The 14,235-nt window shown below is 44.8% G+C and overlaps 1 protein-coding gene across 1 annotated transcript in view; it reads right to left on the bottom strand.

Annotated features, from left to right (window-relative positions):
• Nucleotides 1–14,235, bottom strand: part of Plekhm1 (pleckstrin homology and RUN domain containing M1) — a 50,235-nt gene that overhangs the window by 29,439 nt on the left and 6,561 nt on the right. Inside the window, exons 2-4 of the mRNA XM_052755634.1 lie at nt 12,975–13,060; nt 7,717–7,964; nt 5,083–5,709 (exon numbers count right to left, since the gene is read on the bottom strand). Of these exons, the coding sequence (XP_052611594.1) occupies nt 5,083–5,709; nt 7,717–7,964; nt 12,975–13,019 (920 nt within the window). The 5' untranslated portion in view covers nt 13,020–13,060. The remainder of the gene's footprint in view (nt 1–5,082; nt 5,710–7,716; nt 7,965–12,974; nt 13,061–14,235) is intronic.

The following is a 14,235-nucleotide window of genomic DNA, read 5'->3' as shown; positions in this document are numbered from 1 at the left end:
CACATGTGGTGCATAGACATACATACAGGCAAAACACACATATAAAAAATAAAAATGTAAAAAGAAAATAAGTGGCAGATGTGAGGGGAAAAGGAACCTTTATACAGTGTTAGTCTAGAACTATGAAAATCAGTATGGGGGGGACGGTTCCTCAAAAAACAAAAGGAGAACAATTAGATCCTACCAGCCAGACTACCCCTGGGTAGATCCCAAGGACTCAAGTTCTTGTGCAGCACTGTTGACAACAGCCAAGTCACAGAGGCAGCCCAGTTACTCACCCGCAGATGGCTGGGTAAGAAAAACATGGTAGACACACAGCCATAAACTAGAGGAAACTGCACCATTTACAGGAAAGTGGATGGGATTGGAGACAATCAAGTTATGAGAACTAAGACTCAGGAATTGTATATTTTCTCTCACATGTAGGATCTAGGTTTAAAAAGACAGTGAAAACAGAAAGGGAAAAATCACAGGCATGCTGTATGGGAAAAGGAAGAAAACCAGGGAAAAAGGAAAGTAAGAGGGCATAACAGAAGAGGGATGTGGTCACAACACATTTGCATGTATGAAAATGCCAAAATGAAATCATTTTTAAAATGGAATTATTTTTATTATTATTGTGGGGGCATGAGTGAGAGGACAACTTGTCGAGCCAGACATGGTGGCTCAAGGCCTGTGATCCCAGCAGAGGCAGGCGGAGCTCTGATCTCAAGGCCAGCCTGGGCTACTACAAAGTGAGATGCTATCTCAAAAACAGACAGACAGAAAGAAAACAAGAAGCACAGTATGGTGGCTCATACCTATAATTCTAACACTGCCCAGGCAGGAGGATCCTAAGTTCAAGACCAGCCAAACTTCACAGCGAATTCAAGGCCAGCCTAGGGAGATGCTGTTTCAAAAATGATTGAACATAGTGGTGCACTTTTTCTTTTTCTTCTTTTGCTCTTTTTTTCAGTGGTGCACTTTTTTAATCCCAGCACTTGGGAGGCACAGGCAGGCAGATCTCTGTGAGTTTGAGGCCAGCCTTATCTACATAGTGAGTTCCAGGAGAGCCAGAGCTATATACAATGAGACCCAGGAAGGCTAGGGATATAACTCAGTGGTAGTTTGCCTAGCATAAATGAACTCTAGGTTCAACTCCCAGTATTGTCTCCCTCACCCCAAAAGAAAAAAAAAATCAAGGAAAATCTAAGAGGGATTATCCCTAGGATAAGACTTCTAGGGAGTGGAAAATGCTGAGTTCTCTGTCTCCTCCCCATTTTGGTGTGTATGGGAGAGACAGATCATGTATGTGCAGGTACAAGTGTGTTTGTGCAGGCTTGAGGACACCCTCAGGTGTCATTCCTCAAGCATCATCTATCTACTTGTATTTTTGAGACAAGGTCTCTCATGGGCCTGGAGTAGCCTAGTAAATTATGCTGGCTGGCCAGTGAGCGCCAGGGATCCACCTGTCTCTGCCACCAGAGCACTGGGATTACAAACAGGCACCACCACTCCCAGATTTTTCAACATGGGTTCTGGGGGCCCAATTCAGGAAAGACAAGTACTTTACCAACCAAGCTTCTCCCCACCCTCCTGTCTGTGCATCTGTACATGTGTGTTCACAAAGGTGTGCAAACACTACCTTGGAGAGCAGTTCTGTCAAGCCAGGCAGGGTTGGAATCCCTGACCATGCAGACCCTCATGCTGGTGGACTGTGGTTCTGCTCCACTCTAAAGTAAGGCTCACTGAAGAAAGCGCAGAGGTGAACTCCAATGCTGAGTCACTTCCCAAGGGAAGTAACAACTGACACACACTGACAAAGTTCTGCAGTGGAAAGACTGTAAGAGCCAGAGGGGACAGATGATACCAAGGGAGCAGAAGGCTGGTAAATGGACAACCCAGGCAGTCTAGCTCCTGAGTCCACAACCCTCCATAATCATAGCACAGACCCAAAGAACAGTCAGTCCTTGGCCCACAAGGCAAGCTACAATTTACTTTCTGCAAAACAGACCCCTTATAGTAAATGAAAAAGTTTCACTTTGAAGTCATGTTTTGTACTTTGTTCAACCTGCAGACATTTTAAGAGTTGAAACATTAAGGCCAGGATATTTATGCCTAATTAATAACTTAAATATTCAAGCATCATTAAAGAATAAACTCAACCGAAGTGCTGCTGAGGATCTTTTATCTTTAAAACACACACTTAGAAATGCTAATCTCTGCAGCTTACAGGCTAACATCAAGCCAGGTGTCGTGGTGCTTCTCTGGAAGATCAAGAGTTCAGGACCAGCCTAGGATACATGGTAAGACCCCATCTTTAAAATAAAAATGCTGGGCCAGGAAGACAGTTCAGCAAGCAAAGACACTTGCTGTGAAGCCTGAGGACCTGATTTGATCTGCTGGACTCACATGGTGGAAAGAGAGAATCAACTCCTGAAAGTTGTCCTCTGACCTCTACATGCGGGTGTAGCATACCCTCTCCCGCAACTCCCCCAAGGGGAACTTTGAGGTCCAGCTCTGAGAACGACAGCACTGACCCTGCATTTGCATCTGTGTAGTCAATGTCCAGTTCCTCACATCATCGTCTGGTGCTTATCTATACATCCTGACCCTCAGTTCCTTTTGCATTTCTCCATAAGAACCACGTCAATGATTTCCAGACAGGGTGGACAGTCACTGATTCAAAGACCTTATGCTGGAATTTTCCAGTCATGAGACTCATGAGAGATAAAGGCAAGGCATATGACAAAGAGAAGGCCTGAGAGAGGTAAGCTAGCATCACCCCCACCTCAGCATTTCTCAAGGCAAAGATGGCTCCTTGGGGTTTCTCCCCAATGTGCTCCATCTAAACTCCTCATTTGACATCTGAAATTGCCATCTCATGGACTCAGTGCTCTACCTCTGGAGCCTACCATTTTTACATGAGCAACTCACTGTCAGGTCTAAAGGAAACTCCAATTCCCCAAACTCCAAAAGGCTGTCCAGAAATGAGCTCAACCTGGACTATAAGAGGATTTCTGGTGGTTAGATAAAGGCCAGCATTCCTCAGGAACTTGTAAAACCAGTTTCCATCTACCAAAAGGAGTCATTTCCCTTACCGCTGGCAGAAGGGATATAATGGATCCAATGACATATACCTGTAGTTGCATATCCAAGCACATACTGGCCTCCAGGCTCCCTCAGTATCACAAGTACCTGTTATACATTCCAAAGTCCACACTAGCATCCCAGCCCTTCTCACCTCCCCAGGCTTTCCTCTTCCCAGATGTCCATTTGTTTGCTATAAGGGCAAGGGTTACCCCGCTTGCCACTGCTATTCTTACTGTGCTTACTATGCTTTCTTTTCTGTCTCTGTCTCTCTCAAAGATTTACTTATGTATTTATTATGCACGCAGTGTTCTGTCTGCATGTATGCCTGCATGCCAGAAGAGGGCACCAGATCTCATTATAGATGGTTGTGAGCCACCATGTGGCTGCTGGGAATTGAACTCAGGACCTCTGGAAGAGCAGTCAGAGTGTGCTTAACCTCTGAGCCATCTCTCCAGCCTCGATTTCTCTATTTGATATTTCTGGTTATTCTCCCTTCTCTCACAGATAGCCCTGGCCATGTCCATGTTCAGTCTATTTCTTTCTCTCTCTGCTCTGAATTCTTCCAGATGTCTCTGGATATTTTCTCTCTGTTATTTACAATAAAGACCATCCCCTTAACCATAGCATGGAACAGTCATGTTGGCAGCTTCTTTACTGCACCTCCTTGCATACACTCAACTACACAGGCAATGATTTGACTCTCAGACAGCTCTGTGAGAATCTCTATCTTAAAGATGGAGAAACAGTTCACAAAGAGTCAGCAATTTGACTGCGTTACTTGACTTGCAAATTGTGGAGCAGGCCTAGAAACTAGGTCTTCTGTGAGCCCTGCCCACATATCACTGGGTCTAATTCTATCCTACAGCAGGTAGGCTGAACCAAGGCTGCAGGGTGCACAGTAGTAGTGAAAAGGCCCTAGACACGAGTTGATGGAACAGAGGCTTTAACTCAACAAAAAGCCACTAAATACCCACAACCTTGACAGTACTTTCCAGTGGTAAGACTGAGAGATCATGGAGCTCTTCCTGGCAGTGTCAACAGACAGCATGTGTGGAAACTGTAAATCAGTGCTTCAAGGACTGCTGAACTCAATGTCCACTGAGTGGAAGAACAGGCTTATGAAGAGAATGAAGAGGCTGACAGCCCAGCAACATACATGTGCTACCTTTTGTAAGAAATGGGAGGAAATTAAAAAGTAATAAAGTAAAAGCACTGTTTCTGTTACCGATACATTTAGGAACTTGGAAGCATATGTAATCAGGGGATGGAAGCGAAGGATCAAAAAGTTCAAGGTCAGCCTGGGCTATAGCATGGGACTCTGTCTCACAAAATTAAATAAACCCCAAACAGCTCTGGGGTCTGGGGATGTAGTTCAGGGGTAGAGTTTATCTAGCTCATGTAAGGCCCTGGTTTGATTCTTAGCACTGCAAGGGTGTGGGGGGTGAAGAAGGACCTGCTGGGACGGGCAATGCAGCTTCATGGCAGACAGCTCACTTAACACCGGGGATGGGGCGGGAGTTCGGCCCACGCACCCCTCTTCGACGAGTGAGTTAAGACAGTCTATCCTACACGTTCTTCACACTCACTAGTCCCCATTTGTCTGAGGTTTTGTGTCTACTAGGTGTTTTGCAAGTGAACTCTACTTCACTGTATTTGCTAGAAATATATATGCACTCTGAACTATTATCTCCTTCCCTCTAGATGGAAAAGACTATTTTATATGGACTTCAGAAAGGCCAATGACTCAGTCCAACTCTGAGCACTAAGCCTATCCTCAGCTGGGAATGGTGGCTCACACCTCTAATGTCAGCACTCAGGAGAACCAGGTACTGCAGCCTGGACCAGAGAGGGGAGCCATTTCAAAAACCCGAAGCAATCACTCTTCCCACTGAGCTATCTCCTCAGTTACAGTGAGAGCCCTTGTCTCCTCTGACTTCTTCATGTCCCATCAGCGTTCAGTGACAATCCCATGTACCGAAGGCAGAGTGAGGGTTGGAGGAGCTTACTCACTCTTGCAGAGACCTGTCAGAGTCATCAGCATTTGCCGGGCCCAGATCTGAGTCGTAGGACATGGGTTCCTCAGAACGGTCTGGACTCTTGGAACCATTCTCCTGGAGCAGGCAGCTATCAGAGTTCAGGCTGCAGGATAGCTGGGATGAACTGGCCGTGTCCAGGCTGAGGGAAGAGGCAGTGAGCTTCCTGTTCCTGCGGATCTTATGGCCAGAGTGTTGGACTTCGATGTCCTCAGAGCCTGAGGAATGGGAAATTGAATCCAGAGACTCCTTCCGCTGTAATTCCGCCCCAGAGGTAGTGAGGGGGTCAAGTTCTGAGAGGGGACAAAGCCCAGAGAGAGACAGTGGGGTGAGTGTCCATTCATTTAAGATGGCTGACTTGTAGGAGAGTTCAAAGGACAAGGATGTCAGTCCTTGCAGAAAGCTCAGTAGGAACTCGCCCTCTTCGGCGTCTCGCAGCAGGGCCGTGGGCTGATAGTACTCGCACAACCTTGCGGGTTCCTGCAGGAGCAATTTCAGATAGCACTCCATCAGACCATCATTGAGGGCCAGCCGCAGCCAGGCCCGGCAGCGGCCTACATCTGTATTGATGAAGACCAGGTGTTCCAACTCTGAGATGATGTGTCTGGAGGGGGACAGAGCAGATGTGTTTCAAGAAACTACCTCAGATCTCAGAGACATGGTTTTAAGGCATTGCTTAGCAAGAACCAGTGATAAGTACTACAAACACAAACATACTTAAGCACAACAAATTCCAGGGTAATGTCTCAGGAAACACAGAAAAGCTGAGCTGTTGAGCTATAGCTACCTGATGTCATCTACTAACCCAAGACATAGCGTCCAACCCTAATCCCTGGGCAATAAATCCAGGGCTTTGTGTATGCTAAGCAAGCATTCTACTACTGAGCTATGCTCTCAGCCCCAGATAACTGTCACTGAAGGAAATACATGGAGTTCAGTCCTTTTGGTGGTAGAGTGGGAGGTTGGGCCATCACTTCTGGTTAGAAAGGGCAGTGCCTGAGTTAGGCCCTGAAGACTTTCCAGAAAGAAAGATGGATAAACTTTCAGCACAATGGACTATTAGAGAAAAACACATAATGGGAAGAAAAGTAGCAGACCTCTCAGGAACTGGGAGAGCTCCCTTACAGGTGGAGGGGTGGCGGGTTAGGTCAGAAAGCCAGGCAATAGAGGGAGCCTTGGCTATCACCTGACCAGGCTATATGGGACACAGGATCCCACACCTGGCTGTTAGCCAAAGGCACCTGGGGAACTTAGCGGGACACATATTCAGGGCTTCAACTAGTGAACCATTTGGGAAGTGAAGCATAGCCAAGTGAGCTGACCATAGTAGTACCATTAGAGTGGACCCTAGGTGTACCAAACTTAGTTCCCAAAGCTGCAGTGTGACATAAATCCCTTCTGCTACCACAGTGTCCTGTGCAAGAATGCACCCACCGTCCTCTGGACTCAGTGGCCAAGTTCCAATCAGCACAGTACATGTTGACTGGTTAAGTGAACTAAGGAAACATTGAACAAGATACAGAGACAACTAGAAAACCATTGTCTGGGGTTAGAGTGATGGCTCAGTGGTTAAGAGCACTTGCTGCACTTCTAGAGGATCTGAGTTCAGTTCCCAGCACATATATTGAGTGGCTCACAAGCACTCATGATTCCAGCTCCAGGGGATCTGATTACCTCTTCTGGATTCCCTGGGTACCCACATGCATGTGGCATATATACAGACACACACTCATACACATAAATTAATAAAAATTTAAAAAAGAAAGAAAACCATTGTTACTCAGAAGAGAGCTAAAAACCCAAGATAGGGCAGTGGCAGCAGGTAGGGAAATGCAAATCAGAGACTGACAAGGCATCTTCAGGCTAAGGGTGGCATTCCATATGCCATGGAGGCAGTGCCAGCTACCAGCTTAGGGCCTAAGCAGCCAAGGGCAAGGGCAAAGACAGGGCCTTGGGGTGAATATTCAGACACTATCTGGCTTCTTGGGTAAATGCCAGACACAACTTGTTATTAGTATAAAGTTTAGAACCAGGAGCTGAAGAAATAGCTCATTGGTTAAAAGCACTGGTTGCTTTTGCAAAGACCCAGGTTTGATTCCTATTACCCATATGGTGGGAGGCTCAGTCATCTCTAGCTCCAGTTCCAGGGGATCTGGCACCCTTTTATGGCTTGTGTGCCCTGCACCAAGCACATACATGGTGCACAGACATGAATGTAGGAAAACACTCATACACATAAAATTTTTTAAAAATTAAGTTTAGAAGATAGAAACTCAAATATTCAAAGGCAAGGTCAGCAAACCTTTTCTGTTAAAAGGACCAGAGAATATTTTAGTCTTTTCAGCCACACAACTCAGTAGTAACTACATGACTCAGCCCAGTGTAGTCAAAGGTCAACAGTGCTGGGGTGAGAAGCAGTCACAGGCTCTAGATGAGAGTGGAGTGCCTTAAAGTCTGGAGATAAGCCTTTCTATAAGGCCGTCTCCAGCCCTACCTCACACAGTGCCTACACTAGAACACTGTGTTTTTTGGCTTTGCCACCCTCAAGAGAGTCGAGTATCCTGTACTCTGAAGCTCTTCCCTGATGTCAACCCTCTCCAGTGTATCTCACTTGTGGGTGACAGCCTTCAGAAGGGGCCAGAAAACAGGCTGAGGCAGAGGCTTCTGATGAGTGTGCTTCTTCCTTTTCCCTCCGGCCTCAGCACGGATGTGCTTGGCATGCAAGCCATGGATAAACACAGCCTCCAGGGCACTGCACATGGTGTTGGCATCTCCATCTTCACTGGTGACCACTGTGTCCAGAGATACATACTGCTTCTGCAGAGCCTTCACAGATCCCACCAGCCTCTTCTTGATGACCTAAGTGATATCAAACACAATGGCAGACTTTAGGGGTAAATCCTACATGGAGTCTGTGGAATGTAGTCCATGGCCTGTTTTTCAATGTGTGTAACCACATACACACTATGTATATAACCTGAGACTCCTTCTGCAAAGCAAGCTACTGTGGCAAGTGAAGATCCAGCACACAGAGAAATGATTTTGCATGTATTTTTTTAAATTGGATTTATTAATTTTATTTTATGTATGAGTGTTTGGCCTACATGTATATATGTATGCATGCTTGGTGCCTGAGGTTAGAAGAGGGTATCAAATCCCCTGGAACTGGAGTTACAGATTGTTGTAAACTACCCTCCGTGTAGATGCTAGGAACTGAACCCAGGTCCTCTGCAAAAACAAGAGCTTTTAACCACTGAAGCATCTCTCCAGTTCCAATTTTTTGTTGTTGTTTTTAATGAAACTTTAGTCTTGTATTTAAATACGAGATCCATGTAGTCACAACTACGGTAGCTTGGGGGTATTCTGCAGAGATAAGCTAAGGAGGCAGAGAATATTTTAGAGCAAAAACCAAGGAAGGACTGGGGGTGTGGCTCAATGCTAGAGAGTATGCTTAGCAGGCACAAGCCCTGGGTTAGATCCCCAACACAGTGGAGGAAAAAGGTCAAGACCATAGAAGCCTAATTACATCAGCTAAGAGCCCAGGCCTAGAGCCAAAGGCTTAAGTCGGTACCAGCTCTGTTTGCAGATACTTTGCTTAACCTCTCTGAGCCTCAATTCCCTAAAGGTTAAATGGAAATGATATTTCATGATCTGTAACACTTGGACAGTGTTGCCTCTTCTTTCATTTATTTATTTATTTATGTTTCTTGAGAAATGGTTTCTACAGAGCTGGCTGTCTTGGAACTCACTCTGTAAACCAGGCTAGCCTCAAATTCAGAGAGATTTTTCTGGACCATCATGCCCAGCAGGGGTCATTGCTTGGAGGTAGATGTTGGGTTTATTTCTCCTTGTGTCCCCAACAGCTGCCATTGTGCCTGGGACACATATAGAAGGCATGCATTACAAAATGTACATCAAGGGTTGTGGAAATTTAGCATAAAATGTATATAATCATAATGATGATTGTGTCAAAGTCATACTAGTGTTTGGCAAAGAACTAGACAGAACTACAAAAAAACTGGTTTGCATCAAGTGTTAAGTTATAAACACTTCACTTTTATTTTGACTTAGGCTGAACAGTAAGTGTTCTTTGGAAAGTTGAATTTTAAAAAATTAATTAACAAGTTATAATTAGCATTAAATTCTCCATTTAAACCACAAACTTCTGGGGTTTTTTGTTTGTTTGTTTTGGTCATCCCCAGAAGTAACCATATTCCTGAATTTTGGTAACTTTTACTTTCACTAATTTTTTTTTTTTTAATTTATTGACACTGAGCATGGTGGCACACGCTTTTAATCTCAACACCCAGGAGGCAGAAGCAGGTAGATCTCTGTAAGCTTGAGGCTAATCTGGTCTACACAGGGAGCCCCATGTCAGCCAGGGCTACATAGTGAGACCCTGTCTCAAATAAAACAGACAGAAAGATGGATTTACAATGGCTGTTGAGAGGAGAATCAGTCTTCTATAGGGGATGAGCACTAGCAGGCTATCCAGTTCCATATGCAAAAGAGCAATACTAAGTGAGCTCAGTAGATCGTATACACAAAAGCAGAGAGTGAGGACGGGCATGGTGGCGCACGCCTTTAATCCTAGCACTCAGGAGGCAGAGGTAGGTGGATATCTGTGAGTTCAAGACCAGCCTGGTCCACATAGTGAGTTCCAGGACAGCCAGGCTACATAGAGAGACTGTTTCAAAAAAAAGAAAGAAAGAAAGAGAGACAAAAGAAGAGCAGCAAGTATCCTTAACTGCTGAGCCAACTCTCCAGCATTATTTTTTAATTATCATTTTTAATCATAGATGTATTCCTAAACAAACAATACCAAAACCCAGTGGTTTTATTGTATTTGTTCTGTCTTAGAGTTCATTGAATTTCTTTGATCTGAAGATTTAAGGTCAATAAAATGTAGAAAGTTCTGAAAAAGGAAGTAAAGTTCAGTGGTTTTTAGTATACTCAGAGAATTGTGCAACCTTTCCCATTAGCTAATTTCAGAGCATTTCAACACCACTGAAGGCAAGTGTGTAGCAGTGGCTGGGGGTGAGGTGGAGTGGCTGCCACTCTTTGCTGCCTCTACAGAGTTATCTATTCCGGACATTTCAAAGAAATGGAAACATACAACATGTGACTGAGTATGGCTTCTTTGACTTGGCATGTTTTCACGGTTTATCTACACTATAGCACAGATCAGTATTTAATTTCTTTTTATAATCAAGTATATCCTACTGCATGGTATATATACCATGCTTTATTTGGCCATTCATAAGAAAATAAACAGCTGCCTTGTTCCCACTTTTTGACTATAGTGCTGCTCTGAGTGTTTGTATCCACATTTTTATGCAGACCTGTTTCCAGATCTAGAATTGATAAGCCATAGAGCTCATACAATGGCACAGGCTTGCAATCCTGACACTTAAAAGCTGAGGACTTTCATGTGAGTTTGGAGGCCATCTTGATAGCAAGTTGGAGGCCAGTCTAAACTACATAGTAAAACCTGCCTGAAAATCCAAAGAATTGTTCAATCACATAAAACCTATGCTCCCTATGCGAGGCTGGGGATGTGACTCAGGGGTAGAACACCACCTACATCTGTGGAATCCTGTATTTCATCCCCAACACTGGAAAGAGAAGGAATAAAAAACAACCCAAAAGCTCTATTTAAGTTTTCTACGAAACACTGAACTGTCTGCCAAAGCAACCACTACTTTACATTCCCAGAGACTAGAGGAGAGGCCCAACTTTTTCACGTTTTTGTTAACACTTGCTATTGTCTTTCTGATTACAGCCGCCCTAATGATGTGAAGTAGCACCTTACCACGGCTTTCCCTTACATTTCCCTGGGTCTAATAGCAATAAGCATTATTTTGTGTACTTACTGGTCACTGTATAACTTCTTTGGAGAAATCCTCTGTCCACTGTATAACTTGTTTTTATGTGTGGTGTGTGTGCTTAAATGTGTCAGTGTGTGTAGGTGAACATACACATGTGTGTGGAGGTAAGAGGTCAATGTTGAGTGCCTCAGTCATTCTACACATTATTCTTATAGACAATGTGTATAAGATGAAGGTCTCTTACTGAACCTAAGCTCATCAATTCATGGGCTAGCTGGCCAATGAACTCTGGGGACTTGTCAGGCCCTCATCCTCCCGGCAACTGGAATTATAGACATAGGTTGCCAGGACTGGCTTTTTTGTGGGTTGTGGAGATCCAAACTCAGGGCTTCATGCCAGCACACACTACTGAACAGCCATCTCCCAGCCCCCAGATCATCTTTTCATTGCTGAGTTGAAGTAGTTCTCTATCTACTTTGGATACTAGACCTTTATCAGAGATAATACCTTCTCTTTTTCTGTGGACTATATCTTTTCATCTCTCCCTCAATACTTTATGAATGCTGTCCTTTGAAGCAAAGATTTTAATCTTGGAGTTGAATTTTAAATGCTATTTTAAATATATTATTAGATTATATAAAAAGCATAAACTATTTCCAACTGAGTGTCACCCAGGTGCTGGGTCAGGGAATGCAGGGATAACCAGATATACACCTCAAGGATGGGTCTGTGCAGCCCTTGCTAGGAGGCCAGGGCTCTGCTCCGGTTCCAGAGGGCCCAGGGTGGGACAGGGATAACTGCAAAGGCCCAGCTGGAAGCCAGCAGGGAGAAGGGTAGAGTTGTCCCTCTAGTGGCCAGGAGAGGGAAGGCAGCTCTCTCAGGGCTGCTGCTCCTTGTTGACAGAAGGTTCTGGTAACTGGGAGCAATACTGGGAAGAAAGGATTCTCCAAAAAAACCACCACAGGGTTTCACTGAGCCCCAAAGCTATCTGACTTCTGGCTTTCCAAGGACACAAGACAGCCAGTTGAGAGTGCCTAAGCAAGTCCAGGGCAAGCGCAGGAAAAAGGTTATTAGAGAGGCTCTGGTAAGGTGGCCACAAACATCTTTGCTTGAAAAATTTCTGGAAAACAGTACATGTCCAAAGATATATATGAACTGCCTATTTACCCCATTACTGAAACAACTAGCCAGAGCAGCTGCTTCAGACAAAAGCAAGGGCTGGGGCAAACTGTAAAGTGCATGCTGCACAAGCCTGAGAACCTGAGCTGGAAACCCTAGCACCCACATAAAAAACTGGGCAGGGTGACATCTGCAATCTCAGCACTGGGGAGGAAGAGACAGGGGAATTCCAAGGACTTGCTGCTCAGCCAGTCTAATGAAATCAGCAAGCTCCAGGTTCAGTGAGACCCTGTCTCAAAAAGAGGGTGTGGGGGACTGGCAAGAAGGCTCAGTGGGTAAGGGTACCTGCTGCCAAGTCTGACCTGCTCCAGTCCCCAGAACCCACATGATGGAAAGAGAAAACGATCTCCCATAGGTTTTCCTCTGACCACCACACACACACACACACACACACACACACACACACACACACACACACGCCACAGGGCACACATACAGGCACACAGACACATAGGCACATAGGCACAGACACACAGACACACAGACAGACAGACAGACAGACAGACAGACAGACACACACACACACACACACACACAATCTAGAAAGGTCAGGATCTCCTGGAAGCCTGCTTTTGTTGTAAATTCTTCTCTACCTGAAGTCTCTCTCTGGACATGTTCATTTATTTCAAAATAAGAAAAGCAGATGAAAGCTGGGTATGGTGATACATGCCAGAAATTCTAGCAACTTGGAGGTTGAGGCAGGAGAATCAGGAGTTTATCCTTTGCTATGAAGTAAGTTTGAGGTCATTCTAGGCTACTACATGAGACCCTATCTAAAAAGGAAAAAAAAATTAAAGAGAAAAGCTGATGAAATGGTGGCCCTGTGCAGTTCTTCCCACCCCATCCTATTTTGCCCACATACCTGGATGGCAGCCCGAGGGTCCAGCCCATTCTCCACTTCGAGCATTTCCACTCAGGCAGCAGCGCTCAAGGAGACTCACATGACACCTGCAGGGACAGAAGAAGGCTAGATGAACATGCTCCCAACTTACCCCCACAACCACAGTCCCCTCCCAGCAGGCAGCAGGCAGTCAGGCCAGGTCACTCAAATCGCAAATGAAAGGCCTTGGAGCAACCTGAAGGAAAAACTGAGACTGGGTTTTAAGGAAGGAAACAGGGCAGAGGCTCAGTCCTTGGGAGGGGTGGAACCCTTGCACCACAAATAGGGACAAGGGCTCTTCACACCAAAATCTGTGCAGAAAACCAGAGCCTATGAGATAGGCATTTGCAAAGCTTCTCCCACAGAGGGTTGACACCCCTATACAGTGGCACACTGAATGTGGGAGTCAATAAGTAAAAAACTTAGCAGGAAAAGGTTTCTGAATGGACAACAGCTAAAAAGTCATTCAAAACCAGTGTCTAATGAAGCGGAAGTATTTCTGGCAGAGCTCACGTGAACTGCATCACATGACTCAACTGCTGTTCTGAACATGCAACACGTGTTTTGTACTACACAGGAATTCACCATACATCATCATATGTTAACAATGAGCACTGTCTGGACAACCTCAGCTCAGATTTGAGCTAATCTCTCCCCCCCCCCCCATTTAGATGGGGTCTCTCTATGTAGCTCTAGCTGTCTTGGAACTCTATGACCTTGAATTTACAGAGATCTTGTCTCTGCCTTCTGGGCTCTGGGATTAAAGGTGTGCACCACTGCACCCAGTTCTCAGCTCAGATTTGAAACAACTTGTACAAAATTTTCTGCTTTTATAGAAACATAATGGTTTAATTACAAAAACAAAGGCTTTGAATATTTCTTCAGCATGTAAGTATCAAATTAGTATAGCCTTAATTGGATTGATAAACACAGCCATCTTATCAGTATGCAAATTTGCCTTTGTCTTCAATAAACAGTACAATTGTATGTGTACCAAAGAATTTTTAAATAGATTTATTTATGGTTTATTATTATTAAATGTTTGATTTGTCCTCCTTATACACCTACCTATTGGGTCATGTAAAAACTCTCAGACAGAAGGGGTTGTGAATGTGGGAACTTCAGGAGGCCTGCCAGGGCACGAAGGAGGGGCTTTCACTGAAGATGCTAAGAACTGGTGGGGACCAGGTGCTGGGCCTCACAATTCACAATTCAAGGCTGGACTTGTACTCAACTCCTGATC

Source organism: Peromyscus californicus, unplaced genomic scaffold, assembly GCF_007827085.1.
Source record: "Peromyscus californicus insignis strain IS unplaced genomic scaffold, ASM782708v3 Scaffold_3__1_contigs__length_106647218, whole genome shotgun sequence".
Lineage (NCBI taxonomy): Eukaryota > Metazoa > Chordata > Mammalia > Rodentia > Cricetidae > Peromyscus > Peromyscus californicus.
This window is presented reverse-complemented; position numbering and strand designations above follow the sequence as displayed.